This window comes from Chrysochloris asiatica, unplaced genomic scaffold (genome assembly GCF_000296735.1).
Source record: "Chrysochloris asiatica unplaced genomic scaffold, ChrAsi1.0 scaffold00039, whole genome shotgun sequence".
Taxonomy (NCBI): Eukaryota; Metazoa; Chordata; class Mammalia; order Afrosoricida; family Chrysochloridae; genus Chrysochloris; species Chrysochloris asiatica.
Genome location: NW_006408557.1, coordinates 5,830,422 through 5,848,053, shown reverse-complemented (window position 1 = coordinate 5,848,053; position 17,632 = coordinate 5,830,422). Strand labels below are relative to the sequence as shown.

Sequence of the window (17,632 nt, the reverse complement as noted above, 5' to 3'; positions counted from 1 at the left end):
ATTACATATTGTTGTTGTCGTTGTTATGTGCCGTGGAGTTGGTTCCGACTCATAGTAACCCTGTACAGGGTTCCTAGGCTGTAAATCTTTATGGGAGCAGAAAGCCTCATCTTTCCCCCACTGAACAGCTGGTTGTTTATATTTTTTTAAATAGGTAAGTTTAAAAAAGTCACATACACACACAGAGCAACTATGCTATTTTATAACAGGAAGTCAAGTTTTAAACCATACCTCCATGTTCTGTTTGTTAGGAAAAAAAAAGTTCTGAGAAAGAGTAATATCTTCCCTGTGAAGGGAAAACATTCAAGCAAGGCTCTAATTTGAGGTTCAAAGAAAATTAGATACTAAACAAGATAAATTTAGCATAATTATGATAAAGTATTTTAATTTGGTTAAAGGGAAGACTTTTGCTAATTTATAAAAGATACAGAGTTTGTCAGAGAAAGAAAAGATTATTTACAGCTCTACAAAGGTAGACATGATTCAGAACAAATAATCGAAATTAAAGAATTAAATTAATAATCTGACTTTTAAGTAATACTTTAATATTTTTCCTAAATGATTATATTAAAATATTTTTTAATCAACTGAATTATTTAAAATTCTTGTGCCATTCTTATTTTATATGCATTTGCTCACTTTCATTAGTGGATACCAGGCATTGTGCACATACTGGAATAACATAGAAAATGAAGTCACAGTCTGAGCTATGCAATTATTTATGGTTAAAGTGTATAGAGGGGACTTACTCATAAGTAGTCAATCAGGATACAATGTGATATATGTAATGACAAATAATTGGCTATATTTATAAATCATTAGTATCCTATTTCTGAAAAGTTTGAACCTTTCCAGAAAATTGAATTATGATAACTAAAATTCCAGGATGCCCCATTAGTTCTGGAGACCTCACAGAGTTTACTAAAGAGCGTATGCTTATAGTTAGAATGTTAGTAGTTCAGTTGAAAGATGTAACATCTCAGAACCTTGGCCCTACCCCAAGTCAGTTAGCCCATTGTACCATCCACCACTGAATTGTTTGCTGATGAGTGATAGCCTCAACAGACAGATTGTGTTTTTCAAAGATGGCTGTACACTGTCTCCCATTCCATATAGTCTTCTACCATGTGATAATGCCATATGTCCCACTGAGAAATAGACACAAGTCTGTTCCCTTCTTATGAATCTGGGAGGGCCCATGACTGCTCCAACCAATAGAATGCAATGGAACTGCATCTCATAACTTCTAAGTTATGACAGAAAAGGCCACACATCTCCCACTTGGCTCTCTTAGGATGCTTACACTGAAAGAATCCATCTGTCCCACTATAAGAAGCCATGTGTAAGCACTCTATTTGACAGTCTCAGCTGAGCTCTAGTGGCAGCCAGTACCAGCCATGGGACTGGACCATCTGGGAGATCAACCCTAGTGGAGTCTTCAGATGATTGCAGTCCAGCTAAATACATGACCAGAGGCTGCTGAGCATCTGATCTTGTCCTTGTTGCATGGGCGAACACTCTTATCCCAAATGTGTTCAAATGTCTACTAAACAGTGGTTTGAAGAATAGCTTTGTGGTCATTCTTTTCTTCATTTCTGGAGAGTCTCATTGGATAAGCATGAATTAATGATGGCCACAAATCCTTTGCCACTTTCTTCATCTGGGGGCAGAGTCTATTTCCCCTTTCCTAGAATCTGGACTGGCCCTGTGACCATGTGTTCCATAGAAGTAATGCTTGCCCATTCCAGGATCAGTCTTTAAGAAGACTAGCAGCATTTGTGCTTTCTCTCTTGGAATGCCCACTCTTAAAAGTCCTGAGGAGCCCTGTAAAAAAAAAATATCTAGCTACCTTGCTTGAGAGACCACCTAGATGACCCACATAAAGAGGAGTGGCCCTGGAGCCCCAGGGAGAAGAAGGAAAGTCAAATCATTTCAGCTATTTAGTTTACTCTCTAGTTAACACCAGCCCAGTTATCTTCCAATTCCAACCATATAGAAAGTCCAAAGGACTTGACCAACTGGCCATCCCACTGAAATGGCAGAGGGATAGTAAGATTGTGTACATAAGTCATGACATTTTGGGGTGGTTTGTTCTGCAGCAGTAAATTCTGCAGCCATAGAGGACCAAACAATGGAGAAGTCAGGAGTTATAATGGGTGGAGGGGAATCAGAGGGCCCACTTTTAGGAGATACTGAAAGGCAACAATCAACAGAAGAAATAAAGATCAAAAAGAAATCTGCTGGGACTCTCTAAACAGCTTGACTTCTCAAGACAAGGGCATATGAAATAGATGCAGGCATTTCCCCTCTCCTTTCTTATATTTGAAAGGGATGATTAAATAGTCAAGAGGCTACAGTTTAAAGAATTCCAAAATGGGCATGGATAGCCCTGTTGGAGGTTTCATAAGAGCATTGAACATGTTTGTTGGCAATATAGTACAACTTTGGGTGGCTTCTGTGGTACCAGCAGGAGAAGTCCCAGTAAATATGCTGTTACAAATGGACAACACAATATATCCTAGCCAGGTTCCCCCCAAACCTAGATGCATCTTCTCTTGAGTGAGCTGGCCTCAACCACTTTGGAAAGGTTTCCAAGTCATACCATTAGGAGAGAAGAAAAATATATAAGTGCTTGATACCAATACATCCCTTCTCCTGTGCAGTGCTCTCTTTCTTCTACACCATTGTCTCACACATAGAAAACATCAAGGTATTGTTTTCATGTGGCTATTTAATGAACCCACCTACGTACATATAACACTAATTTTATGCACTGACTCCCTTTGCTTTTCCCATTAACTCAGTTTCAAAGACTTGTTGTAGAGAACATAATGCTCTCTGAGGATCTTTAGAAAGAAAAGGTTCCATTGTTTCATCTCTGTACTGTCTTTATATGTAATTGGAACAATAATGCACAGAGGAGTTTTTACTGGAGGACCCAGATGGCTGATGTTAGGTTGTGGCCCAACATGAATAAAATGACTACTTGGTGGAGATTCTCCAGAATCTTGGCAGAACCAAGGACATGTGCCATTGGCAAAACACCAGTGCAGCAAATTTATTGAATTTTCTATTATAAACTACAAAAAATAAATCTCTGACAAATTGTTGACTGGTGGACATACATAATAGAATAACACATTATCAGGGGCATATGTAATAAAAGGTTTTATCAAAGACTGCTTTACAAGGGTTCATTATGAAAGTAACAATAAGGACAAAATTTCCCTAAACTCCAATCTTGTTAGTAAAAATCCATCTCACTGATGGAGAGCCACAGTCTGTCTAATGGAACTTTCTGCCATGATGGAAATACCAAATTCATGTATCTATTGAGGGTTTGAAATAAGGCTACTGTGATTGAGGAACTGAATATTTAGTTTTATTTCATGCTAATACATTTAAATTTTAGCCACATATGGTTAGTTGCTATTATGTGGGACAGTGCACATGTAGAGAAGTAGATGGTAAGTTTGATAGATTTAGAAGACATTTGAAGATAAACTATGGGGGTGGGAGAGTTTCAAAAGTTTGTGGAAAATGGCATTAACAGATAATGAAACTTTTCTATTAACCGTTTGAAGCCTCCTCATACAAGTAAGTGGCCCAATAGAAAAATAGAGTTCAGTAACAGACAAAAGATTTATTTGCTTATTTGTTTACTTTTTAATTTATTAATTCAACAAATCCTTATTAAGGTAATAATCAAGTTTAAGAACTATTAGGAGCATGGTAGAGATTTGGCTACAGAGTAACTTGACAATATGGCCCAGCACCTGGCCATTTTTCTCTGATTAGCATCTTTTAGGGGTCCTGGTGTGACTCTGTAGGATAAACACTGGACTACTAACCACAGGATCGGTGGTTCAAACCCACTAGTTGCTCCTCAAAAATAGGTTTGCTATGAGTCAGAACTAACTCAACGGCACACAACAAAACAAAACAGCACCTTTCAATCAATGACTTCTTTATAGTCTGAAGGCATGCAAAGATACACTTATTTCCAAATAATGTCAGGGCTTCAACATACTCACCATCATCCATGATTCCAATGGTGACACCTTTCCCTGTGTAACCCAGCTCCCAAGCTTCTGCCACATTCAAGTCAAGTCCAGGAGTGCCATCAGCTTGCCCAGTGTTGATCTGATACAGAAAATTTCAAGCAGAGATTCTTATTAATTAGGGGTTGTAAAGCACTGTATAAAGTGTTTGCTTGACCTGTACTGCAGTGTGATTAAGGTAAAAGGAAATATCCTCCATGAAACAGTGTCCTCACCTACTCCTTCAGCCTTCTCGCCCCATTTTAAAAAAATATAAACAATTGCTATTTTCTATTTTATATAAATTTGAAAACACAGTTTCAAATCCTTCACTGATCTCTTACAACGAGAGTGATGTTTTAAAACTCCTGTATAAAAATTTTCTGAAAGATGGGTTGTAAGAAAGCCTCTCCTATTTAAATTAAATACTTGTCTACATCTTTTCTTATGCCTCATATTTTATATATTCTCTTAGATTAGTCTTATTTGAAGATGGTATAGCCACTAAATAATAATATCTTTCACAGGAGGGAGCACATCTCATTCCCCTCTGTAATTTCAGCACTACCTCCAAGCCTTGTTCTAAACTGTTATGCTTCATGGAAAAAAGAGTGGACAGGTCTGGTGAAAGGAGATGGGGCTAAGACTCTTGTGGTACAGTAGTGCTATCAGGACTGCCTGTGAGTATTGCAAATGTAAAGGTAGACGTTTTATAACAAAAGAAGTAGAGTGGTTGATCTTGCAGTCCAGGAACAGAGGACCCTGGGACCATCAAGGGAGAAGAACGAAGTGCAGGACCCTATCCAGAAAAAGCAGTGATGCCCAAGATGGAGGCAGAGACAATGATGTGGAGAGATGGAGTGGCTGGACTCTGGACTCAGGGAGGGAGAGGGGCTGTGTGTTGATTGCTGGAGGGCAGGCTTGTGGGGTGTATCCTTTGGTTGTTTGAATGGTTATATATTCCTGAGTGCTTCGATGTACATCTAAAAACTACAACAACAAAAAAACCCCAAAGGGAATGGAAGTAAAATGCTGTTGAATTATAATGCACGGAGGGGATTATAATTTGTAATCATTGCAATGAAATGAAATACAACAGACTGAACGTAAAGCTGATGTTCTCCCATGTGAACTATCACTCAATTCACAATAAAAACATAAAAAAAAAAAAAAGAAAAAGAAAAAGTTGGGTTACCTTTAGTGCATGTGCTAATGAAGAAAAATGAATCACCCCTCAAAAAAATAAATGAAAAGGAAAAAAGAAAACTCCAAGTAAATATGTTTACTACCTTCTTCTTACACCCCTTGTTCTGGCAAATTTTTTGAAAGATCGGTTGTAAAGAAAATAATGGAGTCAGAGCGTATATTGACAAAATCCTACAGGGACCCATGGCTGTTGTGATATTAGCTAAAACATTTTGTGACTGTAATTAGTGTTCTTTATAGAAATTATGATTTTCCATCTGAACATGTTAATATGACACCTCCCTATCTTTTGAAATTAGAATGACCATGTGACTGGCTTTGGCCAATAAGATGTGAGTTTATGTGCCATCTGACTCATCTATGTGGAAGTTTTAAGAATAGTGTGCAGTTTGTCCTTTTCCTTTTCTGATGCATGATAAATGCAAGTGTTAGGATGGAACTGAGTTAGAGCCTCTTGCAGCCTGAGTCCATGAAGATTATGAAGCACTGGGTATGTAACAAGGAGTTTTGATGGCATAGTGGGTGGAGCGTTGGACTGCTAACCTAAAGGTTAGTGGTTCAAACCACCAGCAACTCTGCTGGAGAAAGACAAGACTTTCTGCTTCCATAAAGATCCACAGTCTTAGAAAAGGTAGGGAGCAATTCAATTTTGTCCCACATATATGGCCATTATGAGTTGTAATTGACTCAAAGTCGTGGGTTTGGAATGTGTAGCATGAGTGAGAAGTAAGTTTCAGTTTAGTTAAGCCATTGCGATTTGGCGGTTGTTGCTGTAACAAATCTATCTAGCTTTTTTTTTTTTTTTTTTTTCCTTTTAGACTCTTTATTGTGAATTGGAGGGAGCACAGTGGCTCCATACAATAAGCACTGCACTGTGAACCACAAGGCCTGTGGCTCAAGCCTCTTTCTCCCATGGAGAAAGCTGGGTCTTTCTGCTCCTGCAAAAATGTAAACTCTCAGAAACCCTACGTAGGTTTGCTATGAGTTGGTGCATTTAATCCACTTACATTCAGTGTAATTATTGTTAGGTATTGATTAATTGTGGTCATTATGTTTGTTTTTTTGTGGTGTTGCTGCTTCTTTGTTCTGTGTGTCTTCCTTTGTTGAGTTCATGATTTTTGTGTTCTTTCTTATGAGTTTCCTCATAGCTTTAATGTGTCCATGTTCTTCTTGGATTTTCATTCTCTTAGTATGTTAATTTTCTTTGAGGCTAAGGGTCGCTATGAGTTGGAACTGACTCTATGGCGCTTAATAATTGTGAATTGGCTTGAGGTGCAATGCCGATGGTTCAAGTTTCACCACCAGCTCCTCAGAAACCCTATACAGAATCGCTATGGGAGATAACCGACTTGATGGCACTTAACAGCAACAACAGGAGAATCTTATCAGTTGTTGGTTCACACTTTGACCCTGGGAGATCACAATTATTTAGCAGTTCCTTAAGAAAGGCTCTGAAGGATACATACTGTACTGTGAACCACAGGTTGGCAGTTCAAGCCCACTAGCTACTCTGTGGGAGAAAGATGTGGCTTTCTACTCCTGCAAAGATTTACAGCCTGGAAACCCTATACAGGGTTGATATGAGTCGGAACTGACTCAATGGCACAAAACAACACAACAACAAAGAACATAGCTTAGATAATGAGATGCCAACAAATACATGTCAGAGGAGGCAGAGAAGTTCACAGAGTTGGATGCTGGCTAATATTCCATGCTTAATGAAGAACCTTCTTCTCAGCCTTGTTCCTCCTCTTTCATTTACTTATTACTCTGGTAGCGTAGTGGTTATGAATCGGGCTGTGAACCTTAAGGTCAGCGGTTCGAAACTACCAGCCGCTCCGCGGGAGAAAGATGAGGCTTTCTACTCCCGTAAAGATTTACACCCTCGGAAACCCTGTACAGGGTCGCTATGGGTCGGAACCGACTCGATGGCACTTAACAACAACAACAATGAAGAACTAGAAATATTTCTTTTTATGAAAAGTCTCAAGATGAGAAAAGCTCAAAATAACACAGAAACACTTACCAGATACCATTGCTTTGTAAAAAGAGGATCATTCATGTTGATGTCGATTTCATTGATGTCTCTATAACCTCGCTTTTTTCGGTCAAATCCTTCCTGCTGCAAGGCCATCTTAACCTGGAATTAAGATACTATTACATTATCTGAAAATTAACCTGAATATCTTTCTTCTTGAATTTGCTTTCACAAATTCAAATTTCATTTGTATATAATATTGTTGTTTTTCTCTTAGTATTAGCCAAGTTCATCTCACGTACACTCGCATTTTATGATTGCTTTCCAAGGACTTTCATGTATGCTTGTGTTGAATAAACAAGCCTTGTTATTGGCTCAAACTGAGTTTTCTTAAAATAAGAATTGGATGGAGGAAATCATTCTCAGGGAGGATACGGTGGTAGAGGTCATTGCATGAAATGAAATAACACAGTGGGATATGTATACAGAAGACAGGAGATTGGTGGTGGGTGCAGGGAGGAAGAACATGAACACTGCAGTGATGATTTTCCTGGAATGTTTCCCAGGCATCACATTTACTGACAGCTCTGCACTATCAGATTTAGGGATAAGCCCCCAAACTGCCTAGCGAACCAGTAAGTCCTATAGCAAAGATCTAGAATGTAAGTGAGGGAAGGACCTTGGAAGAGAAGTGATGGATGCTGTGATCCTAGCAAACTCATTATCTTTGGAATTTTAAACTCTTGGATAGAGATGAAATTTACTAGCTAAATTTGTTTCAGCAAGCTCTTGCCAATTGCTAGACTTTGTCTCAGTCAGACACTTAGATTTGAGGTGATAACAAATTGATCACCCAGTAGTGGCGACTGGTCTCTGAACATCTATAAACTCAAGGACTATACAAAGGTATAAAAGGAGGTATGTATTAGATATCTATTATCATTTTAAAAATTACGTTTTTCTGCTCAACATTCATCTCTCCCTTCCTCAAATCTCCAGAATGTATTTGGGGGGTGGTCTTCCTTTCACTGGGTTTGGTGTTGATGAGAGTGGAATTCTGAGCACTCCCTTCTGTAAGTGAACTGAGAACTTCCTGATTCAGGCAGAGGGTGCCACAATGAGTAGCTCTCTTCCAGGATTTTGAATCTTGAGGAAATGATGAATGGGCATCAGGAAACTTTGTGGGCTCCTTTTCTCTGGGGTTCATTCTGCAGACTCTCCCTGAAAAATATCCTTGTTGTAGTTCCTGATACCTAACTCTGCAGCATTCCAAGACTAATTTTTCAAACCCTACATAAACTGTGAGCTTATGATATCTTTCTAGTAAATTATCTTTGGCTTAATTGACACAGAAACAATGTCGGTTGCTTGCAATTGAGAATTCTAATTGATATGGGATGAGAGTAAGACGACAGGGACCACATCAAGTGATAGCAGAAGGAAAGAATGACGAGATCTCAGATGTGACTCCAAACCCTCCAGTTCTTTGGTATCCTGGAATGTGGAGGGGCATTGTGAAAACACAGTTTTTCAGTTCTTTGTTCTACCGAAACACAAGAAGGTCTGGAACTCATTTTCTGGAAACATTTAGACTCTACCAGAAACCCAATACATGCAGAAAAGAAATGTTAAGTGTATGAATTTTGTTCTGTGAGTTCTTCTGAGGTATTCTAGCAAAGAACTTCACTGTAGCACAGAGTTCAAAAAATTTCCCCAGAAGAAATAGTGAAATAACTGTAATGTGACAGATAAGTATATAGTCAATATCTATCAAATGGAGATAAATTATGGCTCACATATACATAAATATTTTTCTGTACAAAGTTAAGTATTATAATGAAATGTGCAAAGATTTAGAATTAGGAAGCCAAAGGGAAGAACACATTTGACATTTCTCAACTGAAAGAACTGAAGAAAAATTCGAGTCTCAATTTGAAACACTGAAGGTTTCTATGAGCAAAATATTGAACAATGCAGGAAGCATCAAAAGAAGATGGAAAGAGGCAGGGTTTATAGATAGATTAGGGAAAAGTGTGGTGCAGACCTCTGCCAGCAATAACACAAAATACTGGGTGAAGCAGTATCAGGGGACGGTCCCAGAACTCTGAACTACATGTAAAGGAATATTTAGAAAGTTTGAAGGTTTACAACCAGTGGAATTTGTAGCAGAAGAAAGACAACTGGTGTTTTCTGATCGGTCAGTCTCAGTGGCTCCCAGAGAGGCCATCTTGGGTGTGACAGAGTGGATGAAGAATCAGAGCAGTGCTCCCACCACAGACATCTGACTTATCCTCAGAAATAAAAGTGTAGACATTATTATTATTATTTTTTTCACTGTATGTTGGTCTGTTGCTGTCTGCGAACCTCCATTCTGGTAATTAGAGGGGGTGCCTGAGTTAGGGGGCACCCCTCCACCACCAAAGGGTTCTACTATACATGTACACAGATCTGCTCAGCAGAATCTAAGAAGGGGAAAGGTTCTGCTTAAAACCAAATGGCACTGCAAAATAGGTACAGCCAGCCCTGATCTGTTAATCACTAGGAAAAAGGCCTGAACAGAGGGTGTGGAGTGGGAGAGAGACAGACTAAAAAGGAAACAAGCTGAAAATTAAATCCTGAGTTATGACATAAGGACCAAGAGTGACATCTTAAAATTTCTCAGGAGGCCTTGAAGGCAGGAAGCTGAGAGAGGGACGTTTAAGTCATGCTCATATATTGGTACAGATTTTTTTTCTCTTTCTTGTGATTATAGACTATAGTATCCAGTCTGGTGTTTTTGCTACTGCTGTTTTGTTTTTTCCCCCCTCTTTACCTTTAAGGAGTTCTTTCTCTCCTTACATTACCCAAGAAGTAACAGCAATTACGGTCATACAGTCAAGCTACAATCACATCCTATAAAATCCCACCATCGAAGCTATACACCAGTTGGACAGCTAACACCTGCGACAGTTACTCTGAACTGAGTAATAAAAATAACTGAAAAGGGAAGGCATCTTCTGATCACATTTACCTGGAAGCAATCAGAAAGCATAATAAAACATCAACATACATTCATCTAATTATTGAAATAATCACAACTAACTATTGAAAAAGCCCAAGAAACAGCTGACCATATCTGCACATGTCTAGAAACAATATAGAGTGACTGAGACAAATGAGCAGGAGGTAGACCAAGATATCACATTGGAAAAAGGGCAGGCTTTGGAAATGGCTGAGAAAGAATTTGGAAAAATGATACTGAGATGCATTCAAACACTCCACAGAGAGTTTGAGAAAAATAAGGAAGAAGTCAGGAAAGCACTACAGGAACAGTCAAATAAGATAGAAATAGCATTGGAAACAATTCAAACCTGCAAAAAGAGGTCCAAATGATTAATAATAAAATATCAGAAATGGACAATACACTGAAATGGCAAAGGAATAGAATTGAAGAGATGGAAGCCAGAACTAGCAAGCTGGAAGACAAATCTCTCAATACTGCTAAGATAGGAGAGCAAGAAAAACAAGGATGAAAACATCTGAAGGAAGTCTAAGATTCATCTTGGACAACATGAAGAGGAATGACTTAAGAATGATTGGCATTCTGGAACAGGAAGAATCACACAAGTCCACAGAGTAGATAGTTGAAGAGCTGCTGGAAGAAAATTTCCCTAACATCTGGAAAAATGAAAAGATAAGCATTCAAGAAGCTTAACGAAACCCAGGAAGGATAGACCCCCAAAGAAAATCACCAAGTCATATAATAATCAAACTCTCCAAAATCAAAGACAAGGAGAGAATCCTAAAAGCCCTAGGGAAAAGTGAAGTGTTATATACAAAGGTAAGCAAATCATATTAAGTTCTGATCTTTCATCAGAAACCATGAAGGCAAGAAAGCAATGGGAAGATATATATAAAACCCTGTGAGAAAAAACAAAAACAAAAACACCTGCCAACCAAGAATCCTTTACCCAGCAAAGCTGTGAATCAAACTGTTGTTAAGTGCCATTAAGTCAGTGCCGACTCATAGCGACCCTATGCACAGCAGAACAAAACACTGCCCGATCCTGGGTGAACCTCACTATTGTGGCCATGCTTGAGTCCATCAATGCTGCCACTTGGTCAATCCATCTGATTGGGGTCTTCTTTTACTCTGACTGTCCACCCTACCAAACATAATATGCTTCTCCAGCGACTGGTCCCTCCTGACAATATGTCCGAAGTATGAGAGATGAAGTTTGGTCATCCTGGCCTCCAGGGAGCACTCTGGCTGAACTTCTTCCAATATGGATCTGTTTGTTCTTTTGGCAGCCCATGGCACTTTCATTATTCTCCAACACCAAAACTCAAATGTGTCAATTCTTCTAAGGTCTTCCTTATTTACTGTCCAGCTTTCACATGCATATGAGGTTATTGAAAATACCATGGTTTGGGTCAGGTGCACCTTAGTCCTCAAGCTGACATCTTTGCTCTTCAACACTTTAAAAAGGTCTTGTGCAGCAGATTTGCCTAATGTAATATGTCATTTGATTTCTTGACTGCTGCTTCCATGAGGGTTGATAGCTGATCCAAGATGAATGAAGCCCTTGACACCTTCAATCTTTTCTCTGTTGATAAGAATGTTGTTTATTGGTCCAGTGGTGAGGATTTTTGTTTTCTTGACATTGAGATGTAATCCATATAGAAAGCTGTGCTCTTTGATCTTCATCAATAAATGTTTTAAGTCCTCTTCACTTTCAGCAAGCAAGGTTGTATCATCTGCATATGGCAGGTTGTTAAGGAGTCTTCCTCCAATCCTGATGCCATGTTTTTCTTTATATAACCCAGCTTCTCGGATTATTTGCTCAGCACACAGGTTGAATAAGTATGGTGAAAGAATACAACCCTGTTGCACACATTTCTTAATTTAAAATCATCCAGTGTTCCCATGTTCTGTTTGAACAACTGCCTCTTAGTTCATGTACAGATCCTTCATGAGCACAATTAAGTGTTCTGGAATACTGATACTTTACAATGTTATTCATAGCTTGTCATGATCCACACAATCGAAAGCCTTTGTGTAGTCAATAAAGCATAGGTAAATATCTTTCTGATATTCTCTGCTTTCAGCCAAAGTCCACTGTACATCAGCAATGATATCCCTCGTTCCATGGCCTCTTCTGAATCCAGCTTGAACCTCTGGAAGTTCTCTGTCTATGTACAGAGCCTCTGTACTTCCAGTTCTCTGTCTATGTACAGAGGCTCTGTACATAGAGAACTTGCTTGCTAGTTCCTGCAATGGCTTGCAGCTGTTTCTGTATTACCTTTAGTGAAACTTTACTCACAATGGATATTAAAGACATTGTCCAATTTCCACATTCCATCGGGCCACCTCTCTTTGGAATGGGCACAAATATGGATCTCTTCCAATTAGTCGGCCAGATAGCTGTCTTCTAAATTTCTTGGCAGAGATGAGTGAGTGCCTTCTGTGCCACCTCACTTTCTTGAAAGATTTTAATTTTTATTCCATCAATTCCTGGTGCCTTGTTCTTTGACAATTCCTTCAATGTACCTTGGATCTCCTCCTTCAGTATCATTGGATCTTGATCACATACTACCTCTTGAAACGGTTGAACATTAACCATTTCCTTTTGGTACAGTGACTCTGTTTATTCCTTCCATCTACTCTTGATGCTTTCTACAGCATTCAATAATTTGCCCAGGGAACCTTTCAATAACAAAAGTCAAGGCTTGAATTTTTTCTTCAATTTCCCCAGCTTGAAAAATGCTGAGTGGGTTCTTCCTTTTTGGTTTTCTGATTCCAGATCTTTGCACATTTTGTTGTAATATTTGGCTTTATCTCCTCGAGCTGATCTTTGAAATTTTCTCCTCAGCTCTTGGACCTCCTCATTTCTTCCATTTGCTTTAACATCTCTATGCTGGAGAGCAAGTTTCAGTGTCTCTTCTAACATCCATTTCGACCTTTTCCTTCTTTCTTATCTTCTCAATGACTTTTTGCTTTCTTCCTGTATGATGTTCTTGATGTCATCCCACAACTCTTCTGGTCTTTGGTCTTTAGTGTTTAATGTATCAATTCTGTTCTTCAGATTATCTCTAAATTCAGGTGGGATACATTCCAGGTCATATTTTGGGTCTCATGGACTTGTTTCATTTCCCTCAGCTTCAGTTTGAATTTGCATATGAGTAATTGATGGTCTGTTTCACAATCTGCCCCTGGCCTTGTTTTCACTGATGATATAGAGCCTTTCTATCATCTCTTTCTGCAGATGTAGTCAATTTGATTTCTATGTAATCCATCTGGTGAGGTCCATGTGTATATTCATCTCTTATGCTGTCTAAAGAAGGTATTTGAAATGAACAAATCATTGATTTTGCAGAATTCTGTAGTGTGAGCCCCAGCATAATTTCTATCACCAAGTTATATTTTCCACAACTGATCCTTCCTCTTTGCTCCCAACCTTTGCATTCCAGTCACCAGTAATGATCAATACATCTTGATTGTATGTTTGATTAATTTCAGATAAAAGAAGTTGGTAGAATTCTTCTATTTCATCCTCACTGGATTTAGTGGTTCATGTGTAAATTTGAATAACAGTGGTATTAACTGGGATTCCCTGTAGGTGCATGGATATTATCCTATCACAGACAGCATTGTACCTCATGAGTGATCTGGATATGTTGTTTTTAACAATGAATGCAACAGCATTCCTTTTCCATTTGTCATTCCAGGCACAGTACAACAAACTGACAGACGAGTGGTGGTGAATCAAATACGACAGTATAATAAAAACTTTCCAGGATAAACAGAAGCTAAGGCATTTTGCCAAAGCCAACCCTGCACTTTAAAACATCCTAAAGGGACTTCTTTGGACTGAGAACCAGAATAAGAACAGACAATAACCAGAGATTGACATGTGTGGCAGCACCACCCAGAACGTAATCGACAAATGGAAGATTCCAGAACAGAACGAAACTATAAGTAGGAATTCAGAGGATCGGGGAGGTCATTCTATGATCAAATTATAATATGAAAGAAGGTAAAAGAAGATGGAAGGAATATAGAACCTCTGTACCAAAAATAATTGAGGTTTAATCATTTCAGGAGAAGTTTGGTAGTGAAGGAAGAGGCTCAAGCTGCACTGAAGGCATTGGTGAAAAACAAGGTTTTAGGAAGGAAATAGAGTCTGGTGTGGCTCTGTGGGTTAATGTGCTTGATTGCAAAGTTGGTTTGGATTGTAAGATCACTGGTTCAAACTCACTAGCCTGCTCCTTGGAAACTCTACACACGGTTGCTATGGGCTGGAATCAACTTGACAACACTTAACAACAGCAACAACAGGAAGGAATTGACTAAGTATCAATTGAGATGTTTGAACAAACTGATTCATTGCTAAAGGTGTTAGCTCAAATATGCCAAGAAATTTGTAAGACTGTTATCTGGCCCACCCACTGGAAGAGATCTTCTGCTGATTCCAAAGGAAGGTGAACAAACAGAATGCCGAAATTATGAAACAATATCATTAATAAAATACACAAGTAAAGTTCTCCTGAAGATAATTTTAAAAATGGTTGTTGCAGTATATTAATAAAGAACTGTCAGAAATTGAAGCCAGATTCAAAAGATATGTGAAATGAGGCCATCAGTGAGGATACCGGTAGATCTTGGTTGAAATCTGAAAACACCAGCAAGATGTGGATTTGTGTTTATTGACTAGGCAAATGTATTCAGCTGTGTGGATAATAAACTTGTGAAGAATGGAAATTATAGGACATTAAATTGTGGTCATATGGAACCTGTATATGTGTTAAGAAGGAGTCATTCAAACAGAACAATGGGATGCTGCATGGTTAAAAATCAAGAAAGATGTGCATCAGAGCTGTTTCCTTTCACCATGCTCATTCAATCTGTATGCTGAGCAAATAATCTGAGAAGATGAACTACAGAAGGAAAATATGGAATCAGGATTAGAGGAAGACTCATTAACATCAAACTGACCTTGTAGTCCAGGGCTTACCCTACAGAGCCACACCAGGACTTTGATTTAAAGCAGCAGAAACCCTATACAGTGTCATTATGAGTCAGAACCCACTCTATGGCACTTAACAACAACAACAACAACATACTTGAACATAAAGATAACAAAAATTCTCACAACTGGACCAATAAGCAACAATAGACAAGACTGAAGTTGTAAAGGACTTCATTTTACTTGAATCCATAATCAACACTCATGGGAGAAGCAGTCAGGAAATGAAATGATGTACTGCATTGAATAGATTTACTGTAAAAGATCTCTTCAAAGATGTCATTTTGAAGACCAAATCATGGTGTTTTCAATTACATCATATGCATATGAAAAGAGACAGTAGAAAAGGAAAAGTGAAGAATTGATGCATTTGAATTATGGTGTTTAAGAAATAACATGGGTTTCCAGAAAACAACAGATCCATCTTGAAAGAAGCACAGCCATAATGTTCCTTAGAATCAAGGAAGATGAGCCTTTGTCTCTCATACTTTGGATGGGTTGTCAGGATGGGCTAGTCCCTGGGGAAGAATAGCATGCTTGATGAAGTAGAGGGTCAGTGAAAGATAAGAAGACCTCAATGGATATATTAGCACAGTGGCTGGAACAATGGGCTCAAACGTAGGAACAATTGTGAGGATGCAGGATTGGGCAGTGTTTTGTTCTATAAGGCTGTTATGGGTTGGAACCAACCTAACAACAACAACAACACATGTGCACATACACAAGTCCTCTGAGAAGTGAAAATTTTTAATTAGCAGAGAAAATGCAAGAAACCATGATGCAATAGTGACCTCAAGTGAAAGAAACAATAAAGGAAGTTTGAGCAAAATGTCCTGCACCATCTTGTAGTCTAAGGAAGGTTTAAAAAGACTGTTGGAGATCCACAGTCTACTGTCAGAGTTGTCCTTTGCTTGCCTGAGCAGTTTCCCCCACCTCACCTCACTGGCACATTCAGCGAGCTATGGGGAGTTCAGTTTCAGCATCAACAGGTGATGCATCTTAGAGACCACTAACTGATGTCCTTTTTCAGCCATGTCCCTGAACTCAGCAGTCTGTGCATTATGTTCTTATGGCTGCCGTGGAATATATGTATGTTTATGTCACACAACTACAGAAATCAAAAAGTCCTAGTACTGACTCAATGAAAGACACAAACCAATGGATTAGAATTGAGGACCCAGAAATAAGTCCATCCATCTTTGTATAACTAATTTTTGAAAAGGAGTCAAATTCCATTCAATGAGGAAGAAACATTCATTATCAAATTGTAGCTGTTAGGTGCCATTGATTCAGTACCGACTCATAGCGACCCTATGCACAACAGAATGAAACACTGCCTGATCCTGAAGCTAAGGGATTTTACCAACCTCACAATTGTTGCTACATTTGGGCCCATTGATGCTGGCACTGTGCCAATTCATCTTATTGGGATTCTTCCTCTCTTTCTTTGACCCTCCACTTTACCAAACATGATTTCCTTCTCTAGTGATTGGTCCCTCCCGACAATATGTCCAAAGTATGAAACACAAAGTCTGGCTGGCCATCCTAGCTTACAAGGAGCACTCTGGCTATTTGCTGTTTTGACAGTCTATGGTAATTTCAATATCTCCTCCAACACCATGATTCAAATACATCAATTGTTATAATGTCTTCCTTAATCACTATTCAACTTTCACATTCATATGAAGTTACTGAAAATACCATGGCTTGCTTTAGGTGGACCTTGTTCCTCAAACATCTTTCTCTTGAACTTTTTAAAGAGATCTTTTGCAGCAGATTTGCCCAATGCAATATGCCATTTGATTTCCTGACTGTTGCTTCCATGAGTGTTGATGGTTGATCCAAGCAAAATGAAGTCATTGACAACTTCAATCTTATCTCCATTTATATGGATGTAATTTATTGGTCCAGTGGTTAGGATATAATCACCAAACATCTGTCAGTTTGTCATACTATGGTGGGTTGTAAGTTGCTGTGACTCTGAAAGCTATGCCCATGGTACTTTAAATACCAGTAGAGTCACTCACGGTGGACAGGTTTCAGATGAGCTTCCAGATGAAGATAGAATAGGAAGAAAGAATGATGAACTACTTCAGAATATTTAGTCACTAAACCTTATGAATAGCAGAGAAACACTGTTAAATATAGTGCCGGAAAATGAGCCCCTCAGGTTGGAAGTCACTCAAAATGCGACTGGGGAAGAGCTGCCTCCTCAAAGTAGAGTTGACCGTGAAGATGCAAATGGAGTAAAGCCTGTGGGAGAAAAGCTCGTGGGACCTTCATTTGCTGATAGGGCACAACTCAAAATGAAGAGAAATAGCTGTAAACATTCATTGCATATCGGAACATAGAATGCACAAACTATGAATCTGGGAAAATTGGAAGTTGTCAAAAATGAAATG

At 38.8% G+C, this 17,632-nt stretch overlaps 1 protein-coding gene across 2 annotated transcripts in view; it reads right to left on the bottom strand.

The window, feature by feature from the left end:
• PCSK2 (proprotein convertase subtilisin/kexin type 2) overlaps window positions 1-17,632 on the bottom strand; it is a 416,285-nt gene that overhangs the window by 178,624 nt on the left and 220,029 nt on the right. For both annotated transcript variants that reach the window (XM_006860627.1, XM_006860628.1), the window contains 2 exons: window positions 7,273-7,386; window positions 4,035-4,143 (listed from right to left, as the gene is read on the bottom strand). In XM_006860627.1, coding sequence (XP_006860689.1) covers window positions 4,035-4,143; window positions 7,273-7,386 — 223 coding nt within the window. The remainder of the gene's footprint in view (window positions 1-4,034; window positions 4,144-7,272; window positions 7,387-17,632) is intronic.